This window comes from Micrasema longulum, unplaced genomic scaffold (genome assembly GCF_059751315.1).
Source record: "Micrasema longulum isolate JH-2025_06_02 unplaced genomic scaffold, ASM5975131v1 h1tg000065l, whole genome shotgun sequence".
Classification (NCBI taxonomy): domain Eukaryota; kingdom Metazoa; phylum Arthropoda; class Insecta; order Trichoptera; family Brachycentridae; genus Micrasema; species Micrasema longulum.
Genome location: NW_028277272.1, coordinates 109,188 through 134,120, shown reverse-complemented (window position 1 = coordinate 134,120; position 24,933 = coordinate 109,188). Strand labels below are relative to the sequence as shown.

General features: G+C 33.6%; 1 protein-coding gene across 1 annotated transcript in view; it reads right to left on the bottom strand.

Annotated features, from left to right (window-relative positions):
• The window catches only part of LOC148285087 (phospholipid-transporting ATPase VD-like), a gene marked incomplete at its 5' end in the record, with an annotated part of 31,041 nt that extends 15,175 nt beyond the window's left edge, over positions 1-15,866 (bottom strand). The window contains 4 exons of the mRNA XM_088230406.1: positions 142-301; positions 2,606-2,759; positions 3,365-3,557; positions 15,662-15,866. Of these exons, the coding sequence (XP_088086532.1) occupies positions 142-301; positions 2,606-2,759; positions 3,365-3,557; positions 15,662-15,866 (712 nt within the window). The remainder of the gene's footprint in view (positions 1-141; positions 302-2,605; positions 2,760-3,364; positions 3,558-15,661) is intronic.
• Positions 15,867-24,933: the final 9,067 nt, after the last annotated feature.

The window sequence follows — 24,933 nt, the reverse complement described above, 5'->3', positions numbered from 1 at the left end:
GTTGCATTTCCGGGAATCAAACCCAGAACCCCCTCCGAAAATCAAGTATCCTGACCATCGCACTAAAGGGGTGCCACTTAACTTTATAAATTTGCATCTTAAAAAGGGCAATAGCACAAATATGACAAGTGAGTAACGTACCTGAAGGATAATGATGAAGGTCCAGAAACTAAGCAGTCCTTCATAGGCAGGATCCCAGGCATAGGGGATGTAGGGGGGAAGCGGGCGGCGGGGGGACTGTGGGAGCCCTAGGGCAGCGCGGGGCCCTTGTTGTGTTGCGCTGGGAGGTGCCGGAGCTTGCCTGGAATCAACAATAGGCATATTATAAATATACTGTAAATGTTGAAAGTTTCGGTGAACTATTCTGATGACTAAAAATTTATTCATGTTTCTAGGGGAAAAAAATGTACTATTAGATTGACAATGAAGCTGAAACACGGGACAAATTTCGATTTTAGAATTGAAGAAATATAGGCAGAAAGGTGAATGTTACTGTGTGTAAAGTGATCACTTAAACCAACCAATGACAGATCATAATTAACGTCGTGTTAATTTCTGCTCTATTATAATATTGTGACTATTATAATACTACAACTAGGTAACTTCAAAATCATCATGTTTTAATTAAACACTAAAACACATATTTGTGTCTTCCTCTATGAATGCTACAAATGGACGAGTCAGGAATTATGATGCATTTAAATATGATTTTGATACAATAATAAATGAAGTTATTAATGAAACTTCTGGTTTAGTTTTACTTTTTTATTATTTTGACCAACGAGTGCTTTCGCCTAAGTAGGCATCTTCAAGACTGGTGAATTGTTTACAACGTTTACAGCTTTTATACTATTCTTAACATATTTTGGAGATAAGAAGATCAAATAAGTATTTTAACAGGGGACAGAAAATATAAATATTTACAACTAGTTTGCTAAGCATTTATTATTTTATTTAAATATTACGACGATTTGAATGCAAGACTATAATAAATTGGACGACACGAAGAAATTTCCTTAAGTCTATGTGCCCGCCCTTATGCATATGTTTGTCAGTTCAGTTCAGTTCAGTGCCTAATAAATCGGTGTTTATTGTAAAGCATTGTATTATTATGATATGTTTGCAAAACAGTAAAGAAGGTTAAAAACATACCAATAAGCTAAATAAAAATAAAATTAAATAGGCAAACATATTGGGCACTGTCTGTTCTCACTAGGTATAGTAAATACCTGTTCTGAGGTAGACAGTATTTGAAAAATAAATTTGAAATACATCATATTTTTTTATAAAATAAAATAAATATGTTACCTACCATATATTTATTAGTTATGTTTTGTCTTGCATACATATCTTTGCTATTTTTTTTTGTTCTAATTTATGTTTTACTATTTTATGTAGAATTGGACTGTCTCCGTTGAGAAATAAATAAACCCTGTAATTACCTAGACTTCCGTATTCTCCTCTTCACAAACAGATTATCTATCTCTATTGAAATATATATTAGCATAAATTTGCAAAACATGCTAACCACTACTTTTAAAAATATTTTATGAAAACGAATTGTGTACTAAATAATGTTCACTTTACTTGAAAAATATGATGTAATGAAAATCAAATAATATATATTTATTCCCATTGTGTTCCGATATTTATAATATATATTGTGTAAAAAATAATACTGGATGGAATCCATGTTAAACGCGTATGGGAAAACCATTCTACTTGAAACTATATACAGCAGAACTCCGTTTATCCAAACTCCAGTCAATTGCTAAATATCCAGATGGTTATCAGGAAATAAAAAAATAATGGAGATGTTAAAATAACAAACAAAAAAGGACAATTAACTTTGCTGGGCATATTTAAGTGTGTTTTTAATGTAATTCCAATTCCCTGTATATTATTTCAAAAGCAATAAAAGTGAGATAGTGTTTTCTTTAAAAACATTGCTTTAATTGAATGGTTAATCAAATTATCCAGATAACGTCCAGAACTCATTAATCCGGATAGTTAGAATTTTACGGTACATACACCATACTTTCTATATTTATTTTTTACATCAGGTGTTTTTTTAAGCGTAATACAACAAGCAAAAAATATTTAAAATACGCATTTATTTTTTGATAATCTATCAGAGGAATGTTCTCAACGACTAGAAGTTACATAGCACATTCTCTTGGCGCAATTTTTTTCCACTTTTTACGTTATATCCATATTGGCTTCAAGAGTTGTTGATTCGTTTCAAAGACCGTGGACTAAACTTAGCCCCATAGGACATAATCCTATGGCGCCAAATCACAGGATCATGGAGGCCAATTAACAGGACCATTCCTGGTAATTATGTTGTCACCAAACTTGTCACACAATAAGTTCAGGGTCTCACAAAGACGCATACGTTGATTGTTAAAGTAAATATACACAATTTGCGAGTGGTGTTCGAGTGTAAAGCGTTCCATTATTAATTTGAGTATTGTTACAGAAAACAAATGCGAAAAAAAAAAGTGTCACCATTAGTTTGACGAAACCCAGTATTATCAATTGAAAGTTCTATCGGGATAAAAAAAGCACTTATGGTTCTATGCAGAATTTCCAATGTAAGACAAACCTGTCAAGCCACAACTTGCAGCCAACTGCCCCAGCACAGCACATCACTAGCAGCATCAGGACACACCATATAACGTCGGTGTTCATCTGCCTCTCCAACCGAGATCGTTTGTAGCGAGGACCACCGTTATTGAGCATCGCTTTTGTTTCGTGTCCTAAAAAATATTTGTAAGTATCAATGAAAAGATAATGTGATCTTGTTAAATGTATTTTCGTTTCTAAATTCTTCGTTTCTTTCGGCTAAATGTTTTATTGTTGTCGTTTTACAAGTAAACGAGGTCGAGAATTTGATGCCTTGTAAAGTGGGCACGAGTGTTTAAGGGTCTTAGAAGGCATCCACAGTATATTATACCCAATCAACCATATCACCTCCATTTGATGACGGTTGTTACTGGAAGTTTCGGTTCATTTTTTTTTCTTTGTTTCCTACAAAATCAAACCAACGCACACCAAAATTATTTTTCTGTTTGTTTTAAATATCAAGGCACTATTATTATTAATTGATTTAAAAAATATTCATTTAAGAAAGCCTCGCGAACTAGCAATGCATCTTTCTTTTCTTTTCTTCTAATGCTGGAGATGGTTTAGAAGAAATTTCTGAGGTATCTTTAAGAGTACTGATACTATTCGTGGTTGTACCCCTCAAAGTCCATTGTTAATTTTTCTCGTTTTATATATGCCTTGAAATATATATTTTCTAATGTACATAAACGTATCAAATAAAGCAATCGAAAATTTCATTAAAAAAAACAATATTTACCTGCGTAAACCACGATTCCTTCAACATAGTCGGTGTTCTTGACTCGGCACTCCCTTAGCAGGAGGTTGTCCGAGGACAAGGGAACTCTACGCCCCTCGGGGTGAAGGACTGCTCCATGGAAGCGGTATATCTTGGTGGAAGGAGCGTCCACCTCCACAACACTGACGAACTTGCCAGCGGTGAAAGTCGATTGCTAAAAAAAATATGTAATCATAAGTTAAGCATGTTTGTTGGTTTCAACCACTTTTCATTCAGAATTTTCATGAGTGGCTGGATTTCACCGTGACCGACATCTTCACACTCATCAAACATAGAAAATAGAAAAAGCGTGTTTTACGTGGGTCTAATGCAGAAGTTCAATGTCGAAAACAAAATTATATATTTTTTAATAGACTATCAACATTTAGACATTTATTTTTGTGTATAGTATGATCATCGCTAAGATTGTTTAAAATTTTATAATTTTTTTATTACTCCGCGCGTGACGTCACTAGTTCTCTTCGGTGAGTTGTCCTGATTGGTGAGTCAGCTACCCGGAAATTGGAAATCTATCACAACACTCCCTCAATTGATTTAGAAGAACTTTTTCATTTCATTTCATTTCATTATTTTTTTTGCACCACAACAGGCCAGGAGGCCCAATTACAGTGGTGAATTACATCACAGAACAACCAGGCTTGAGAAAAATTACATTTTTAATTTTTGTGTTCTCACCGGGAATCGAACCCGGAACCTTCCGTGCGTGAGTCAAGCGTCTTGACCACTACACCACGGAGGCCGCCGAACTTGCGACGTTATGACGTCATCACGTCGGCCTCGCCGTGTAATGGACAGCGGGTTTGCCTACCATGCAAGAGGTCTCGGATTCGATTCCCCTCATGGTTGATATGAAATATTTATTTAAAATGTGTTTTTACATTAGAATATTTAATAGTCCCTGGACTGGTACCTGAAGCGTAATACTGATCATCTTACCTTCATGTAACAAAAATGATCAAGATACGCTGCAATTGGTTTACTAATGCAGTGCCCTATGCACCATTAGGTGCGGAAAGGTAATGATGATGATGTGACGTCATTTAAAGTAGTTCATTTAAATGTTTTTTTCCGTACATTTTAGAGACTTTTGCTTTGCCGTACAATTAAATGCTCCAATTTTTACCGCATGTAAAAAAACATTATTAATGTCCAATTTTTCGTAGCACTGAACTCCCGTACAGAAGAGTAACTGCGTAGAATGAGAATAATAAAAATTTGATACCCTCGATCGTGGGAAGATAATTGTATTTTATATTACCTACCACCGAAACAGAATTATCGTCATTAAAAAATTACAACCAACATTTTGTTGAGAACCATTCAATTTCGCAGAGCGTCTGTTTATATTAAAAATAAACGTTAAAAAACCTCTATATTCAATAACGACCTGTTAAACACGTTCGGAAATTCAGTAAACAATAAACACATCCATGAAAGAGTTTACATTTCTAATTTATTTCAAAGTTCTTTAATGTTTTGTGAATACAAACTTCCGAAAGCGATCAATTAAAAAAAATATGAAAAAATATTTATGAAGCGAGCTCAGAGCTAATAAAAATGTGTTGATCGAAGCTACAATAGACTGGCAGAGCGCAGCGAGGTTTTAGTCCCAATTCAACAGCATGGAAGTGAAACATGGAACTGACAGAGGAAGGATGAAAGCGAGTGAGCGAGGCCAAAATGCAAAACGCGATCTCTTGCGACGAATGAGTTGGTGATCTATCTATGACAGGGTTACGAAAGATGAAATCAGGCAGAGTGCAAATCTGAGACAGGTGTAACTGATAAGATTAAGAGACGGTCACTGAGGTGGTTTGGTCATGCAGAACGGGTGGATGACGAAAGAATGGTAAAACAGATATATATGGATAGCGAGAATGAATGGTAAAGTAGGCCGAGGGCGACCGTGAAAGACGTGGCATTATCAAATAAACCAAAATCTTAAGTCTGGTCATTCCAAAAGCAGACACAACCGTAGGGCATGTATGACAAGATGTTTAAATGTAGAAAAAGCTAATAATGTATATTATGTACCCTCGTACGCTTTGAGGGGATTTTATATTTGAAGGGAGCAGGATTTAAAGAATGGATGACAATTTTTACGTGTTTTAAAGCAATGATGGCATCTGACGGCCGTTCACTTGATCTACATTTCAGTTCAATCAAATTTCACTCTACTTTCCAAGATAATGAGGAACTTCAGCCCTACGGGAAATTGGATACAAAAAATGTTTTCTTGCGCGCGGTAAAAATTAGAGCATTAAATTGTACGCTAAAGTTTCTTGAAAATGTACGAAAAAATAATAAAAAATATTTTAATAAAAACGCACTACTTTGATTGACGCCACTGGTTCATACGAACCAACTAATGATGCGAGAGTTGGGAAGGATGTCCGGTTGGCTTACCGTAAACGAACCAATGGGAAGAACTAACAGAGAACAACCTCTGACGTCACACGCGGAGTTATTTCAGAAATACAAATCTTAAAAAAAACATAGCGCTGATATTACGATAAGTATTTTTTTTTAAATTTGGCTTAGTTTAATAGTCTTTTAACAAATAAAAAAAAATTAAAAAGACACTGAACTTCCTCATTAAAGGGTGGATGTCTAAATACTGGAAATAAATCGATTAAATATCAATAAAAACCATTTTCGATGATATAAAACATTACAGGCTATTTTTAATACTTTAAACGTCATCATAATCATTTCCTTTCCGCACCTAACGGTACATAGGACACAGCATTGGTGAACCAATCACAGTATATCTTAATCATTTTGTTACATGAAAGTAAGATGATCAGTTTTACGTTTCAGGTACCAGGTACTATGAAATATTCAAGTGTAAAAACACATTTTTAAATAAATATTTCATGTCAACCATGTCGGAAATCGAACCCGAGACCTCTTGCGTGGTAGGCAAACGCGCTGACCACTACACCACGAGGCCGACAGGTTTTAACAGGTTCCAATATATTAATACGTTTATTTTAATATCCGAGGTGCTTGAAAACTAAAAAACGTTCAATCTCAAAACTTCCTTTTTGACATTCATCCTTTATATCATGTGCCCTTTATTTGTAAAAGCAAAAAAACCAGTGACATTTGAATAATGACAAACATATAATATTATATATCAATTCGGTTAGATTTAAGGGGTATTTACAAATGAAAGATAAAGAAGGATTTATGTATGACCTTTATCACAATCGGGATTGATATTTTTACGGTATTTTCACATTTGACCAATAAACTTCAGTTTAACATAAAACGGAGAATTAGCATGACAGTGTCTCTTATTTAAACGCAGGATTGGCAACTGAACGAAATCAGCGGGGGTCTAAAGAGGAAGATGGGCATTTCGCCTGTTTCCGACAAAATCTGAGAGAAACAGGGTAATTTGAATATCCGGTCCAGCTAAAGGAAATCTGTCTGGTCCAGGGTAAAGTAATATATTCGGAGTCCGAAAATAAATATATTTGGCTGATGGAGTAATCAAATGATAATGGCGCACGTCACAAATGAATGTACGAGAAGCCTTTGTTACTTTATTAGTAGAAAGGAAATTCTAGATGTTTCGTATCGTAAAAGTCTTTTGAATTTTTAAATTCTTTTTTTACTGATATTACAAACATTTATTACATTATTACATTGATTACAAACTTTCAAAATGTTCCTTCTTTTAAAAAACATGCACTATCCTGGATTCAAACTAAAGATATGAACTCTTTTTTTCTATGATTTATTTTGTTGCCCTTTAATAATAATAAAAAATACCAAATTATATTTTACAGAATATTTTATTTTTTCTTTCTTATGTTACACAAAAATATTATAACTGTCCATTATTTATTATAGGAGCAAAAATTCATTAACATTTTCTTGTATACCCACGAACAGGCCATGCCTTTGTGGGATTTTTTGTTTACTATTTTTACTTTTAATATTTATTCCATTGCTATGTAATTATGCTTTATTTTTTTAATACTCTGTTTTATCACTTATCACAAAAAAATTAAAATAAATAATTACATTATTTTTTGGTATGTGTATTTTTTTGTACATACACAAATCTGGATTTCTCCCGAGGGGGAGTAGGTATATATTTTTTATCAATATTCCTACAGAGATGAGGTAGAATTTTTTTCAAATTCAGGATTATCGATATTCGAGCGTTTACAGGGCTTACGACCTGTCATTGGCTGGGTTGAGTGGCCACTTTACGTTTTTTAACAACATTCCCCATTCCGCTTATTAGCGAATATCGACATTGGCATCATTTTGATTCCTGTATATATCCTATTAAATGAGAAAGCATTCACTAGCGTGTTGGAGCACCATATATGTATTGATATTGAAGTTAAGTATTTTTAATTAGCATATTACGCTAATTAAAATCGTAATATGCTAATTAAAAATACTTAACTTCAATATCAATACATAGATGGTGCTCCAACACGCTAGTGAATGCTTTCTCATTTAATAGGATATATACAGGAATCAAAATGATGCCAATGTCGATATTCGCTAATAAGCGGAATGGGGAATGTTGTTAAAAAACGTAAAGTGGCCACTCAACCCAGCCAATGACAGGTCGTAAGCCCTGTAAACGCTCGAATATCGATAATCCTGAATTTGAAAAAAATTCTACCTCATCTCTGTAGGAATATTGATAAAAAATAAATAATTACAAATGAAGATGGAGATTGAGATATTTTCGCATTTAGAAAATGTGTTTCATTCTAAAACAGGGTTTAATTCGACTAAGAAAATACTTTTTTTTTGTTTTTAATTATTAACATCGGCAATGTTGCAATGCTGTCCGAAACGTCAACAGGAATAATGAACCATATCTAGACGACATAAAAACTCGGGAAAAATATCTTTTATTTTTACCTCTTATGCAATTTTCATACTTAAGTCCATAAGTCTCATCCATAAGAAATCAAACGATTTAGCCATTTCAGAACGCGTTTTTTTCTTTCAAATTGCGCAATTAAAAAAAATAGGTAATCATGCATTAGATAAAAACAATATTATTTATTGAAAAAATAGGTATTTATATTGAAAAATATACTCAAAAGTTTTATACAACTAAAATATAATTAACATATTAGAACAAAGATGAAGAACATTTTAGAGAGGGTAATATAGAAATCTAGGAATCTACAGGGCCTATGACCTGTCAGTCAATGGCTGATTTAAGTTGCCACTTTACACACTGTGTAACATTCAGCACGCTGCCCATATTTGAACATCTATAATCCTGCAATTATTTCATCTGTTGATTTTTTGAAGTTTGAACCGAAACTTTTATTTGTGCGGGTGAGATCCATCTGATTGAATTATATCACCGACATACTAGGCAACGCCTGAAATTTGTATTTTTTAATTTTTATACTTCTTCATGGACCAGGTGGATTTATCAACATAAATAAATAAAGATTTCGGCTCTTTAACTTCAAAAACATGAACAGATGAAAGAATTGCAGGAATACAGATGTTCAAATATGGGCAGAAAGGTGAATGTTACACGGTGTGTAAAGTGGCCACTTAAACCAGCCAATGACAGGTCATAAGCTTCGAAGATGCCTAGACTTCTATATTACCTTCTCTAAAATGTTCTTCATCTCTGTTGTAATATGTTGATATTAATTAACAGCTTCATAAGGAGTTGAATCCAGTCCATGTCTAAAAACAAAACAAACCCAAAATATTGTTGATAAAATATAATTACTTAATTATAATTATTGATTCTCATGTATTTTGGGTAGGTAGGAAGAAATTGCCTTTAGGCAATATGCCCGCCCTTATATGTATATTTATTGTATATGTATATAAAGTGTCAAATAAATAAATAAAGACTTAGTTTTAAAGGATAACATGTCAAAATAATATATTTATTGTATATGTATATAAAGTGTCAAATAAATAAATAAAGACTTGGTTTTAAAGAATAACATGTCAAATTGAATTGAATAAATGGACAATGTCCGTAAATAAATAAATAAATAATAAATTGAACAAACACGAGCATTTTAAATTATTTAAATTTTGTCTTCAATCGTTGGAAAAAAATACAGTGATTATTATTGTATTACTATTGATCAACTTCATTTTGTAATAATTATGTATGGTATAAGAAAAAATAACAACTAAACGGAATTCGTGAGTTGTGGTTACATAATAATGCACATGGTAAACAATTCATGACAGACTCAAACAAATTTGTGTTTAGTCACAGTGAGCATATTTGTTTCAGCAGCAAATACCAAATGACCCCACTGCTAATATGATTATCTGGTTTTCAGAAATTATACATTAGTAAACATGAATCAACATCCTCGGCATTGTCAGGCCAAGTCGTCGAAGGGGTCGAGAGTTTTAAATAGTTGGGAGTGCACGTAACGGAAAACGACAACATTCAAAAAGAGATGGAAATGCGGCCAGGATTAGCAGGCGCCGCATTAATGCATTTTTTCACATTATAAACAATCGTTTCATGTTGGTATTTCAAGCACGAATAATAATAAGAATGCATCTTTTCCCAGAATTCTAAATAATTACAACACATTTTTTACTAAAATAGATATATAAAAAGATATATATTTCCTCTCTCTAAACAAATTTAAAGAAAATGCTAGAACCTCAATTAAAAATATAAATTATAATTTAATCTAACTGTACCTACCTAATATTTATTTTTTTTGTACACTTCAGTTTCAGTGCTGCAGAGCAGTGTTTATTTTATAATTTAAAAATACATATAAGAATTTGTTACCCACTAAGTCTAAAGACTTTTCGGTGGGACACGTTTTTTTTTTATGACAGGTTTATTTATATTTTACAGATTTATTTATAAACAGGCACTATAAAGTATCTAGAAGATATTTCTTCAGTTCTTTTTTTTAAATATTGTAATTATTTTCTCTTGTTCGAAAGAAGAAAGGAGGGAAAGCTGATCTGGGGTTACTCCGAATGGAGCCGCCGGCGAAAGGATTTTAAAGTCCGAAAACACAAAAAACATTTTCTTTTATTATTATTTTTTATCATTGAATTTAGTGTATAGAAAACTATAATTGGCCTAAAATTTTAGATTATTTGTTATAATTGATGTTGCTTTCTTTTAGTAAATAAATAATAAATAATCTCACTGGGGTTGCCGTGCCGAAGGTACTCAACAATATTTAACAGTACGAAAGCTGTCTGGAGACTAAAAATTTATTCGGTGAAAACTAAATATCGCCTATACAATGCCTGCGTAGCTTCTGGTCGTTTTCTCTACGGATGCGAATCGTGGCACCTCACTAGAGCCCAAAACAGCAAACTATCGAGTTTTGGAGAAAAGGTGCCTCGGAGGAAGATTGAATGTGCGTAAGGAATGTGGAAATAAAACAACGGACGCAGCAACCTCATCAAGCGGAGGCGATACGGCTGGCTAGGCCATATATTACGGATGCCTCCCGAAAGAGGTAGTTCACGTCTGAACAACGGGGCGCGAACACGGGAGTTGGCCACAGACCGAAAGGCCTCGAGAGATTCCGTAGATACCATATGCTCCACCTAGGGATTGGGCATGGATTAAGTAAGCTAAGTAAACATGAAAAAACATGTGTATTTATACGAATTGTATTATTGGGGGGTGATTTACAAAATGCGGGGTAATAAAATGTGCAATAACTTGCCCCGTGCAGATAAACGCCCTCCGCCCACAGCCAGTCCTATCGCGTGACTCGCCCCCGATTTAGTAAAACCCACATTCGATAGCCAATTACCGGGGCCTCCATTATTCACGGCTGACTGTAAGGGCCGCCACGTGCGATCAACACGTGGGCCCCTGAAATATCGCACGGTCACGGAATCCGATAGCCTCAACCCCCCTTAACACAACGCGATGCGGCCAATCTGCTCAAACCTAATAAATCTACCGTTGACAACATAGTTCTATTTAATTTTTCAGGAAAAAAAATATAACATGTTACCTTGGATAGTAAATATGATGCCCGATTACATTAGGAAGTTAACAGATTTATCTTCTATAAAGTTTATATTTGAAGCACTAACTTTGTGGTTATTCATTATAATAAAATAAATAAAACAACTTTGTTTTTAACCACTAATTTTTTTTTTCACCGACCGGTTTCAAAGCAAACAAGCTTCTTTGTCAAGGTTTACGTAAGTTTACGTAGTACTTAAACGAACATTTATTAGAAACTTTAAGTATCTTCGTCGGAAACCTTCAATTGAAATGTTTTCATTAACTTATCGGGTTGTGGTCCTGTGGCTAGTGTCTCGGACTCACGGACCAAAGGTCCGTGGTTCGAATCCTACTCTACCCCAACTTGATTCCTATTTTCCAATAGTGAGTTATTTACAACTCGTTGAAAATGGCCCTCAAAATTAAATATTTGGGTAAATCATAAGAACGCAAATATTTCTTTAAAAAAAAAACTCTTGACAAGCTATAATTTCATATAATTCTACATAAAATAATATTTGTGCTGAAATTATTTCGATGTAATCGAAAATATACATGGTATAACAAGAAAATTCTTCAATAATCACAGTTTGAGTAGGCATGAGTGGTGGCAAAAGTTGGTTTGCAGACAGTAGTATTCGGGTAAGTCTGCTGCTTTTGGGTGCGCCGCCGGTGACCGGCCATGTGGGGCGTTCTGTTGCTCCAAAGAGTAGATACTAACATTTCCTATCGCTGTCGACATATAAGGGGTTTGAACTGGGTGATCCCTTGTCCTTACCATGAAGACGATGAAGGTGTTTACGGCGACAGTCAAAAGAAACACTGAAAGTTGTGAATGTAAATATTTGTACGCGGCTTTCCTTACTGAATTTGGTTAAAAGAGGAAGAAATAAAATCAATTCGTAATGAAAATAAAATGAATGCTTGTATGAGAGAATACGAAGAAAGACATTTAGTCTTTAAAACGGATTCGGCTATGTTGTGGATGCTTTTAATCAAACCGACAAGGATGTAACGGTATTATTTCCGTACAACATGAACAATGTAGTTTTACCACGCAATTACCAAATTAAAGATCTTGGGTTTATTTTTAAAGCGAATTATACTAAGCGTATGGACGGTTGGAATTCGAAATCCCATTCACAAAACTTAGATGTTTTATAGTTGATAATATTTACATGTAGAAGCTAGTTTACAAATCGTCGTGCAACTACAAAGCTCATGGACGAGTGGAATTTTAGCAACTTAAAACGATATCAATAAATTTACGAAAATAAACGTAAACATTAGTAAATTTGTCAAGTGTTCATGCCAAGAAGTAAACAATAAAAAACGAAATATATAAAGTACTGTTGTAACAAGGAAGATGTACGAAGAGTAGCATTTGTAGATAGTAGGTAGATACCGCCGCCATGCGGCCTACTGGCTTCTTGATAATTCCTGGAAGATAGTAGATGCACGAGTGTAGTTACAGAGGGATGATGCCTATTATTCCAACTACTTGGTGTCCATTTTGGTCCGTATTGTTTCGTTTTATAAGACATTAATATTAGATGTAATCGGAATCTCAAGTACTATTAAACGGCTAGGTGTTTGATAAATGCTGAACCCAATGTATGTTTATTATAAAAGGGCTATCTAGTAAACGCGAAATGAATTTTCACACAGCAAAATAAATGTGGATAATTTCTTATTTTAGGGAAAAAATGGCGACCTGATAAATATAAATACAAAAATTTAAAGCCGCACGAATCGTACTTTAGTTACATCATTATAAAAACTTGTCCAACAATTGAACTGAAGTATAGTATACATCAGCGGTTCTTAAATTTTTTTGGCTGTGGAACCCTAATTGATCTACCTTTTTTGGCGGAACCCCATATTGACAGTAAAAACGAAATTGGAAAAATATATATTTTTAAGACCCATTTTGAATTAAAAATCTTTACTGCACGTATTTTATGTGATTCGAGTGATTATTTTCAAAGTTTTACTTATAATAGCACTAGAATTAGGTTTAAAGTCCGACAATTGAATACTGAATACGGAGATCTGGAGCGGCATCCAGTCTAGTTCTGAACTTGTTTTTAGTGTAGTGTAGCTGAAAAGCTAGTCTCTCATCGGAAAGTCAATACAAACGGAATCAGAACCATGATAGCCTTCTCAACGACTGCGGGGTATTCATCTTTAAGTCCAGCCTAAAATTCATTCCAGTTTGAATAAGCTGATTCGAAGTTTTAGAGAGGATGAACTCTCAATATCAATCAAATTCTCATACTCAGACACAGTTTTTTTTTAATTTTTAAATATATTAAAAAATATATATATTATAAAGTAATGCCTAGTAGGAAAAGATCCGTGCTAAGGCAGACTAACATATATGTTTATTTATATATCTCCATGCATATACACACACACGTGTGCAAATAAACATTCATACACATTCATACATTACACCTACATACACACGCATATATACATACATATATGTATGTATACATATATATATTCATACATATACATACACATAAACATACACACCCTTTCATACACATGTATATATAAATTTTATCCTTCTTGTATTGTATTGTAGAGTGTTTAAATTGTTGTGGATAATATTCTTCTTTTCCACATCCGCTCCTAAGTGGAGCATGTGGACATCACCAGTTGCCTCCAGGAGACCCTATCGCCAGCCAGCATTTTTGCCTCTTCCCACGTCAATCCAGCGCCCCTTAACTCCGACGAATAAAGTCTAAAGATCGTCATTGACGGCCTTCCAGGACGGCGTGAGCCCGCAGGTTTAAAGAAGAGGCAACTTGGGTTTAGGTTCTCCTGAGGCATGCGCAGCACGTGTCCAAGCCAGGTCCACCGCCGCATCCTCAAGACGCTCGTTATAGAAGGCTGATAACATTCCTATTAATATAACTTACCTTGCAATGTAGTTTAATAAGCTTTCAGTTTCTTTTCTTCCTAATTCAATAAGCCACTGGGTTAGGTCTGATTTTCGATGGATTCTGTACGTGCGGGCGGAATTTTTTAACCCGACATCGACTGCCTGTTTTCTACGACAATAAGCCCTAACTCTCCCGGGGTTCCGCGGAGCACCTTTTAGGAACCGCTGATATGCATACATACTGTCACTCGGCCAAACGGGAGCAGTATAAAAGAACAAAACTGAAATCACGAAGGTTGGTGCGCTGCGCTATTCCGGTGTCGTGCAATAAATCATAAAGGTGGTATGTGAACTGTGAATACAGTATAAAACAATCGAATCTGTCCAGAATGAGGCAGCTGGACAGTTCGTGCTGCTGATGATCTAGTAGTTACTGACCACCGTGCAACAAGGACGCCGCCGCATGGTTCGGCTAAATAATGAAACCTCGCCAAAGAACGTGAGACCCTGGGTCAGTTTCAGTTTTGACGATAACAATCCAGCCATAGCAGACACGCGGAATGAATGCAACGAGGAATTTAATTTACTTAAATCAATAGGAGAGTCGCGAAGTAAATTGCAATGAACACGGAAAAAAAACTAGTGGATTAAGTAGGATTAGTTAAGTAACGTTTTTTAACGTTAGCCTAGTAAGAGTACGTGTTTTTTACTAGGCAAACGTTAAAAAAACATTAAATAAGCTTTTAGTAATTAAGTAATTAATTAAGAAAGCCAGTAACAATTCGATAACCCTAGCAATACTAACAAAATGTCCGCCTTGTTTTATTTAATAATCTGACAGACGGTAAAATAATCGAATTCTTAAATAACATTATTTGTGAATTCGCTACTTACACGTGAAATGTGATCCCACCCTATTCTCTTTTAATCCCAGCAGTATTTTGACACTTAAAAACAACAAAACACGGCGAAGTTGAATTTAAATCGGCAGTTGCGTACTAAACGACATCTACAATTTTAATAAATGGACAAAATGTAAAACAACTAAGTTGTGTGCGAACGCGATATCTAGACTATTATAATTCTATGGTCTGCAACATTATTAAATATCTTTCCACGAATCCCCTAACCTTTACTTCCCATACAACTCCATTACTGTGTCCGTGTTAAATAATTTCATTCCTTGTCATCATTTAATTCCCAAAATAATTCCATTCCTTGTCATCATTTAATTCGCAAAATAATTCCATTCCTTATCATTTAATTCGCCAAATAATACAATTTTGAAATCTTGACCTTTTCATTTTTGTTTTTATTGGGTTCGTTGGAAAAAGTACTCCAAAGCAACTCAACATATTTATAATTACACTTAATAGATCTCTACCTTATCCTGGAAGCCGGTGACGACCTGGCGAGGCTTAAGGTTGGACTCTCCATCCAAGTTGCAAGTGTCCAAGTAGCACAGTCCCGAGGGGTCCGAGGAACGCAGTAACACGAGGTCTGCAGGAACCACTTCATTGTTGGAAAGGTGGACGAGATCTCCCACGCGCACTTCCTTCCACAGAACCTTCTTATACCGGTCTATTGAGCTGTAAAGAAAAAAATATATATGTAAATAATTACTTTTCGTCAACAACATTTTGAGATGGCCAAAACTATGCAGAAAATTACTGGATTCATCAGCTCTCAAGAAATTTTATCAAGAAAGATGACAATATTTTAACGGAAAACTATATTTTTTGAAGAAAGCTTTGGAAATCCGGACATTTTCAGGGAGTATAGAGAAATAACCTGTTATTTCTCGATAAAAAATGTACCTATTTTTTGTAGCTGAAACTTTATAGAGGTCATAATCAATTAAGTAGATCATTTAAGATTTTTTATTACACTCGATAAATTTTCTTATGCATATGACGTCATAGTCCATAAAATAACCATTTAGCTCTCTATTTTTTGGTAAATACTGCGTCATCGAATAAACCGATGATGTCGGATGTGTAAGACCTGCACAGCATCAGACCGTGAAAACTATGATCGGGGCTACTTCGCAGTTTCACTAACCTTAAAGAACTTTGTATAAAATTGCTTGAATTAGGTGAAAGTAAATATCTAGTTGGTTACGTTTATTATTATTAATATTGTTCATTGTATGAATAATTTCAGTAAAACTATTTTAAGATAAGCTGTAGTCCGCATTGAATGAATGTTATAAATGCAACTTCAATCAAATATATATACATTGTTTTGTATTGTACACATAATAAAACACCGTTTTAACTGTTGTGTGGCTGTGATGTCACGCTAGTCGACATAGGACACAAGACCTGATATATCTCTCTTATTTTTTTAAATGATAAATTCGTATTTTTAGTAATCTTCAAATGGACATTTTCACACCGGATTTGGAAAGTAAAATTTGTATAACTATGCTGGATGTTAATACAAAAAATATTTATCCTTGCTACGCAAAGAATGAATGTCCGCTAATTCAGCAACACATCTATACAGATACCTTATATGAGAGAGAGCACGAAGATAGAAATCAGAACAAGGAAGACAGAGACGCTGTTCTGCGGCGGGTGTTGTCTAGTACAGATTCAGTCTTCAGTCAGTTGATGACAGTGATGGGGGACGCACGCGCGTAACATGAGCGGCGTATTTGTGATTTTTAATTTGTTTTGCTATAACAGTACTAAATTATATGTTTATTCGCATAAATGATGGAAAATGAATTATTAAACAGTATGACTCCTTGTTTTTTTTTCAAATGTCTGAACTTGAGAATATTCCGTCGTTACTAGTGGTAACACAATGTTACATCACCGTGCGCAAAGGGATTATTTACCACAGTCTTTTAAGAGTTAAGTGTGATAACTCTAGCTGAAGTTTCGTATCGGATAAAATACGCTAAATATTAATAAATTTAAATATTTATGAAACGAAAATATAAATACACGATAATACTCATCTACATTTATCATATATATTTTATGTATATTTCTTGAACAGTACTTATTAAATAAGCTTTGAAAGAAAAAAAACTCTATCAACCACAAAAATCAACTGTCTCGTACGTATCAATATATTTTATTACATGTAAAATTGATTTATACCAAACACAATCTAATAAAATTGGCAGCAAAAAACAATAATAAATTTATGACAGTATGCATATGATAAAAAGAAATAAAAACTAAATTAATAAAATCTAAAGCAGTTGTTGGTCATATGGATAGGGCGTTCTTAAATAATATTTCAAAACTATAGGGGTAACTATCTCGGGGTCATTTACAAAACAAAAGTAAGTAAGTATTATCAAACTTTTAAAACTAAAATTAAAAAACATTTAAGACTCACCCCTTCCTAGACTCCATACCAAAGAATGTTTATTTTTTTTTTTTTAATTTACCTTGTTTATTTTTAATTTTAATTTTAATTTACTTTGTTTTAATTTACTTTGTTTATAAAAAAATATAAAAAAATGTGAAACGAACTCCCTCTCTAAACACAAGTATCTACTTTATTAGAGAGGTAGAAACGTTATATATAAGATGTTCTGTATATTTACCTATTTTGTATTTCAAAAATGTATTTTGTAAAAATAAAAAAAAAATTCAATAAAAAAACAAAAAATTTAAAAAAAGTACAGCAAAGTATGGAAAAGTTGGGAAGTATGTTCACTAGGGATGGAATGACTGAGAAAGATATTGAAAGGAGGGTGAGTGCCGGGAACAGAGTGAACGGTGCACTTAAATCGACCTTGGCAAATAAATGCTTGTCACAAGAGGCAAAATTGAGTTCACAACGGAGTTCTGGTCCCGTCCCTGATGTATGGGAGCGAAGTATGGACTTGGAAAAACAGGGATGAAAGTAGGCTGAATGCTCTCGAAATGCGATCTCTCAGGCGAATGTGTGGTAAAACTATGTACGATAGATGCACAAATGTTGAGATCCGTACATTATGTAAGGCTGAGACAAGCATTATCGACAAAATCAAGAAAGGAGCTCTGCGCTGGTTCATAGAACGAATGGACAGCGAGAGAACGGCTAAGAATATTTACAATGCGAATGTTGATGGATGCAGAAATAGAGGAAGACCGAGAAAGACATGGCATGACCAAATCCAACAAATACTTAAAGATGGACATGTCAAAAGTCGGAATAATCGGCGCGCGTGCATGAGAAGATGTATGAATGTAGAGGAAGCGAGATCTGTATGCAAAGATAGAGTGTTGTGGTGTTCTATCCTCTCTGCCTACCCTCACGGGGAAACGGCGTGATGGTTTGTTTGTTTGTTTGTAACTTTTCCATTAATCGTAACAAAATCAAGAATTCAAAGCTTGATAATTCCAATATTGACTGTAAACGGGGCTTCCATTATCGAAATAATTTTTCTGGGGAGAATTTGGGGGGAAACTAAAATGACTATTATTATTTATCGTCGATTCATAAGTCATTATCGGCAATATTTGAACGTAAAGATTTCTGGGTATTTTGTGTTAGATGACCTTTATACGATAGTGAATAAAATATTTACTACATGGATTAAAATTACTGCCCAAGAAGTCTGAAATATTTATATAAAATATTAACTAAAATCTAGCTAAACCATTACAAAAATGTTCACCATAATAACTATGCGGTGCATACGAGTACGTATACAGAATCATTCGTATTTCTCTATTCTGAGCAATACGTTTTCATTTTTTATATTTTTTAAATGGGAGTTGCAGTTTAATGAAACATTTTTTTTTCATAGTCTTTATTCAATAAATTACACACATTATTACAATATTAATACATTATAAAGAAAACAAAGTATTAAAACATATTTTGTTTCGATAGACTATAAAATAATAATATAAATAATAAGCATATATAAAGGTTTCAGCTCTTCAACTTCACAAACATCAACAGATGAGAGAATTGAAGGAATTTTAATGTTAAAATATGGGCAGAATGGTGAATGTTTTTAAAATAATATTATATAAATAAAATAATATTATAAAATCTTAATGTATTTTACCTTAGTTGACATTAAACATGAATGAAACCTGTGTAAAACACCAATGTAGAATTTCAACAATAATTTTCAAAATAAATCTGTATAAATGAAATCAATATTTTTATAATTATCACATTAATTTTAAAGTCATACCCTTACAAATGTTTCTAAATAATGGAAGGTTTTTCCCCAATATAACCAAAATATTCCTCTAATATACTCAGTATACCCTAATTGAATTTTAATTACTCTACTTATTTTGGTTTGTATAAAAATCCACAAACATAAAATAGCAATTATTTTTAGTATATAAGGAAACTTTGTAAATATTTAAGTTAGTTTGTTTGAAAATGTCCTGACAAGACGAAACGCGTCACAATATACCCTTTGTATATTTTATAAAAAAATAAAGTAGAATTACAATCCAATAAACTTGTTTAATTTTGGATACATTACCAAATTAGAATGGTGAATGCTACACAGTGTGTAAAGTGGCCATTGACAGGTCAGAAGCCCTGTAGATGCCTAGACTTCTATATTACCTTCTCTAAGGTGTTCTTCATCTCTGTTGTAATATGTTCATATAAAATAATAGTATGTCATCGGGTGCTCAGACATTAGTTTCAATTAATAATCAAATAAAAGGGTATACGTATAAAATAATGAACATATATTATTTTGTTTTTGATGCTTTGAAAAGTATTATTAAGAAGACAGAAAAAAAACTCAACAAAAACAAATAATATGGTTTAAAAAAAAAAAAAAATATTCAAGTAAGAAAATATTGCTTATAATTTACAAGGTTTATATATCGCAAGTGGATTTTGTTTCCTGGCTATCTTTATCTGAGTAGTATTGGGAAAGGAGGGGGAATTTCGGATGAGGCCCTTTATAGGAACTTCTCCGTATTTGCTCGACGAAGAGAAAGATGATGTAAGGAGGGTTAGAAGCAAAACACCACTGTCCGTGACTGCTGTTTTTAGGAAAACTTTATATTTTAGAAGACGTAATTTCACACAACTATGGCCCAAAAGTACGCTACTTTATTGAGATTTTGTTACAGCGTCTAAAATAAAGTATTTACAAAGATTATGTTTTGCTGATATTACACGCTGGATAACCGAAAATTGATTTTAAAGAGTTTTGTTAATCCGTGCGTAACTTATAAATATATTTTTTTTACTTTGGACCATAGTTGTGTCATGAAGCACGACTATAAAAAAATAGTCCATCATATATTTCCTTTAATAAATCGATAATAAACCCCACCCCGGCTGAGAACCTGTTCTGTAACTATATTATAGGGTAGTCAATAATCTTTGGCGTTTTTGCTTTTGACCCTGATTGAAGTCTAAATCAGGTTGTCTTTGAATCAGGCAAAATAATGTGAAAAGGTTGCTCTATACGAACCGTTACAGAATGGCCGGAGGGAGGTGGTGACGGCTCTGGTTCTCCCAGTCGGAATTGTTTCTTCCGGTTTACTAACAAGCTAATGAACTAACATTAGCTTGGGATAACTAACTAAAAATAAGATTGAGGGTGACAGGCAAACTAATTATATATTCTGAGATACCCTGACGGTAATATAAATGGTAAATGTAAATGATAAGAAAACGCAAATCTTTTTTAAACAAAGAACATTAATTTTAAAAAAATGTTTTTGTAATGTGCGAATCTGAAAAGAGGCCTCAAGACTTCTAAACCGGATCCGGGTAAGTGGGTGGAGGCCAGTGGCGAATGGTGATTTTATTTGCAGGTAAGCTATAAAAAATATCATATATTTGTACCTACATAGAAGGTACATAATATATACGATAAATTGATATTTTTCTGTGGTTCTGTGTGATACAACAACTCTCATCCGTTAAATCAACTCAAACGACGTAACTTCATGATATATTATATAACATAGATATATTATCCGTTACTTTAATACATAACTCATTAAAAAAATAATTAAAAAAATAGCACTATGAATTCAGTTGATATTAGGTATTCAATTGAAATGTCAACTGGCCGAATTGTTCTAGAAATTAATAGTGCTAAAAACGGCCGCTTCAAGCGCCATATGTCCTGCAATATGATGCCTGAAAGTAATTATAGTCTTATGTCAAAAGTACCACCCCAAAGATAAATACCCCCTAAGAAAAAATGATCGAAATACTGTTTTCCAAATCAAGAATCTTCAAATAATTTGTGTAATCCGCAAGTTTAATCTAGGAGAAAAAACCCACACTGGGGTTAAAGCTAGGGTTTCCTAGGACAGCGGTGCCCGTATCTTAACGGCCGTAGTAAACGGTGATGCGGTGGACAGCCGTCGCATCACCGTTCACTACGGCCGTTAAGATACGGGCACCGCTGTCCTAGGAAACCCTAGCATAGGGCATTCAAAATAAAGTATAGTTATTTGTATGAAAAAATGAGCTGGAATAATCGGCTAGTTTCTTGGCTCACCGCACCGCTTTATTAATATTTATATTAAGATAAAATACAAATGGTGGAAATGATTTAAAATAAATAGTAATTATTTATTTGTTTTTCTTTAAATAAAGTCACAGTAAAACATTATTATGGTTAGTCAAATATAATGGTAAGCTGCGCATAATCACTTCTATACACGGTTTGCCCCTGGTGGAGGCTTTCAATGCATAGATTTTTATTGGATAATATTATACAAAAAACAGAAAAAAAGATTCAAAGGCACAATCAACAGAACCTTGATTTTTATATTATTAGATTTTGTTGTAGATGTCACACAGCTTGTTCAAATTGTCTTTATTTTTAATGAAAATATCTGATGATATTGTCAATAAACTCTTGACATTTTCCCTTAGTGGAAAGGACATCATATTTAGCCAAAGCGTGATAATTACATTAGTTGAATTATTGATGTGAAAAGTGGGTGTTTTATTTTGACTGCCTAATAGCATACTGGTTTTTATAATTATTATTTTATTTCGGTAGTGGAAGTCGAAAAATTCGAGCCTGGGCCTTAGAATCCAGAATTGCAATAACACTAATTAAATTAGTATTTTTATTTTTTTGTTGGAATCATACTGACGTTTGCAATAAGCGCATTACGCGATATTCAATTACTAATTTTACGAACAAAGAGAAAAACATTTGAATAAACAAAAAACGAATTAGTATTGTTTGCTTGCTCATTCTTATGGTAATTATATATTATTGATTGATTGTTATTATCTATGAAAAAAAACAATGTTTATTACGTCAATGACAATATAATAATTATAACAATAATACAAATGTATTGCTGAAAATTCCTCAGGTTGTATTTCGGGGAAAATGTTTCCTTATATTTTTTTTAATAAAAAAAGTTCAATGCCATCCTCCCATTCGTCACTAAGCTTATTGATGATATTTTCATTAAATAAATATATTTTTAACAAAGAAGTGTGTATACCCTTTTCTGTAAAAAAAATACATTTTTGCTCAAATATTTCAATTTAGTGAGGCCATTTCCAAGGAGTTGTGAATAATTCACTATTAGAAAATGGGAACAGAGTTATGGTAGAGTGGGGCTCGAACCTCGGAAATCTGATCTGTGAGTCCGCAACACTAGCCACGGGACCACAACTCGATTCAAAATTATATACATAATATAACAGCTTGGGTACCTGAAACTTGAAACACTCGTTTGATATTGCGAAAGGGCGTCGATTTTTAAGATTGATCTATCCTAGGATAAAGTTTTCTTTAAAATAAGTTTTTAATATCCTAATAAAATTAATAAATCTTCAAAAATGTTTTGAGTATGTCCAAATGCTTGCAGACTGGCTGAATTTTCTCCCTAGGGAGTTGTTCATATTTAAATTTCAGGTTTCAGCTCTTTTACTTCACAAAAATCAACAGATGGAAGAGTTGAGGAAATGTGGAAGTTCAAACATAGGCAGAATGGTGAATGTTACACAGTGTGTAAAGTGGCCACTTCAACCAGACAATGACAGGTCACAAGCCCTGTAAATGCCTAGACTCCTTTTTTCCCTTCTCAAAAATGTTTTCCCTCTCTATTGCAACAAATTTAATTCTTACTTATTTTTACACAACATGCTAAATATTTATTAGAATTTAACGTTATATAGCCATGCCAATTTTTTTTTGCAAATAATTTTTAATTTAGCATGTTGGTATAAAAAGCACGAAAAAAACAGTTTAATTTCAATCAAAAATTCAATTTTGCCGGCCTCGTGGTGTAGTGGTCAGCGCGTATGCCTACCATTCAAGAGGTCTCGGGTTCGATTCCCGACATGGTTGATAGTTGATACTAAATATTTATTTAAAAGGGTGTTTTTTCACACCAGAACATTTCACAGTCCCTGGACTGGTACCTGAAGGGCAAGACTAATAATCTAACCATTATGTTACAAAAATGATCAAGATACGCTGCGATTGGTGTACCAATGCTGTGCCCTTTGCACCATTAGGTGCGGAAAGGGAATGATGATGATGATGATGCGTTTTCAAATAAACGTTTTGAAGGCAAATAATACTTTGTTACATCAAGTATCACTTCAGTTGGGTACATGGGACGTCTATTTAAAATTGATATTAGATTGGCACTTAGCATTTCGGACGTAGTGCTTCGTTATTAGATCTGCCCGCGGCGGGCCTCCGCTCAATCAATATTAGTTTATCTTCTATTGGCGAAATCCAAACTTCACCAATAACAGTACACAGGCCTCCGCACATACATAATTCATACGTCACCCTGTTGGTTGATATACGAAAGAGCTCAATTGAAAAGTTCATAACGCGATTGGTAAATAAACAAGTCGCTTCTCAGAAGAGGGAAATTCGGCGAGTGGTAAATATTTAACTAAAATAGCTCAAGCCGATTTGAAAGATGCCACAGTGGAAATAACGCTGTGTTTGTATAAGCTTTATAATTTTTTTTGTTTTTATGCCCCAATGTCCAGAATGTGTAGATAAGTCAATTCGTCACACGACTTGGAATTCTTTGGGATAGATCTTCCGGCTTTTCGTAGATCTCTTCGCCACTAAAACAGTGTGCGATGGAGATGGATTAGCATGAGTAAGCTTGAAGTCTTATATGTCTTTCGTTTTTATGAATATACTGTAATACCATATTTGCACACATACCTATTCACATACCTACCAAAACCACACTCCACTCACTTACCCACGCATCCTCACACACAAAAACTCGCGCACATGCACTTCTACGCGTATTGATATTTTAATATCTAACCGGACTGGATTCGTATAATTGTATTTATGTGGAAAACTGATGTGGCTTTATTATTATTTTTTTTTATAATGTTGTGTATATTTTTTTGTGTAGCTGTTGTTTTTCTAAATAAACAAAATTAAATTAAATTAAAAACCATTATTGTTTCGCCCTTTTTTGTCTTTGCTACATAGTTTTATGTTCTTTTTGTTCAGTTTCTTGTATTTATGTTTCTTCGTGAAACTGGTAAAATTGGCTTAGGCCGTATACATAATAAAAAATAATAATTTTGGCATATGCGCTAATAAGTTATTATTTATTTTTCTTTAAATAATTCTACAACGAATCATCTATGTATAGACCTGACATAGTAGAAAATAACGCAAACAAGTTACTAGTATGTTATAAACCTATTTATCATTCACCACTTTCACGCTTTCAT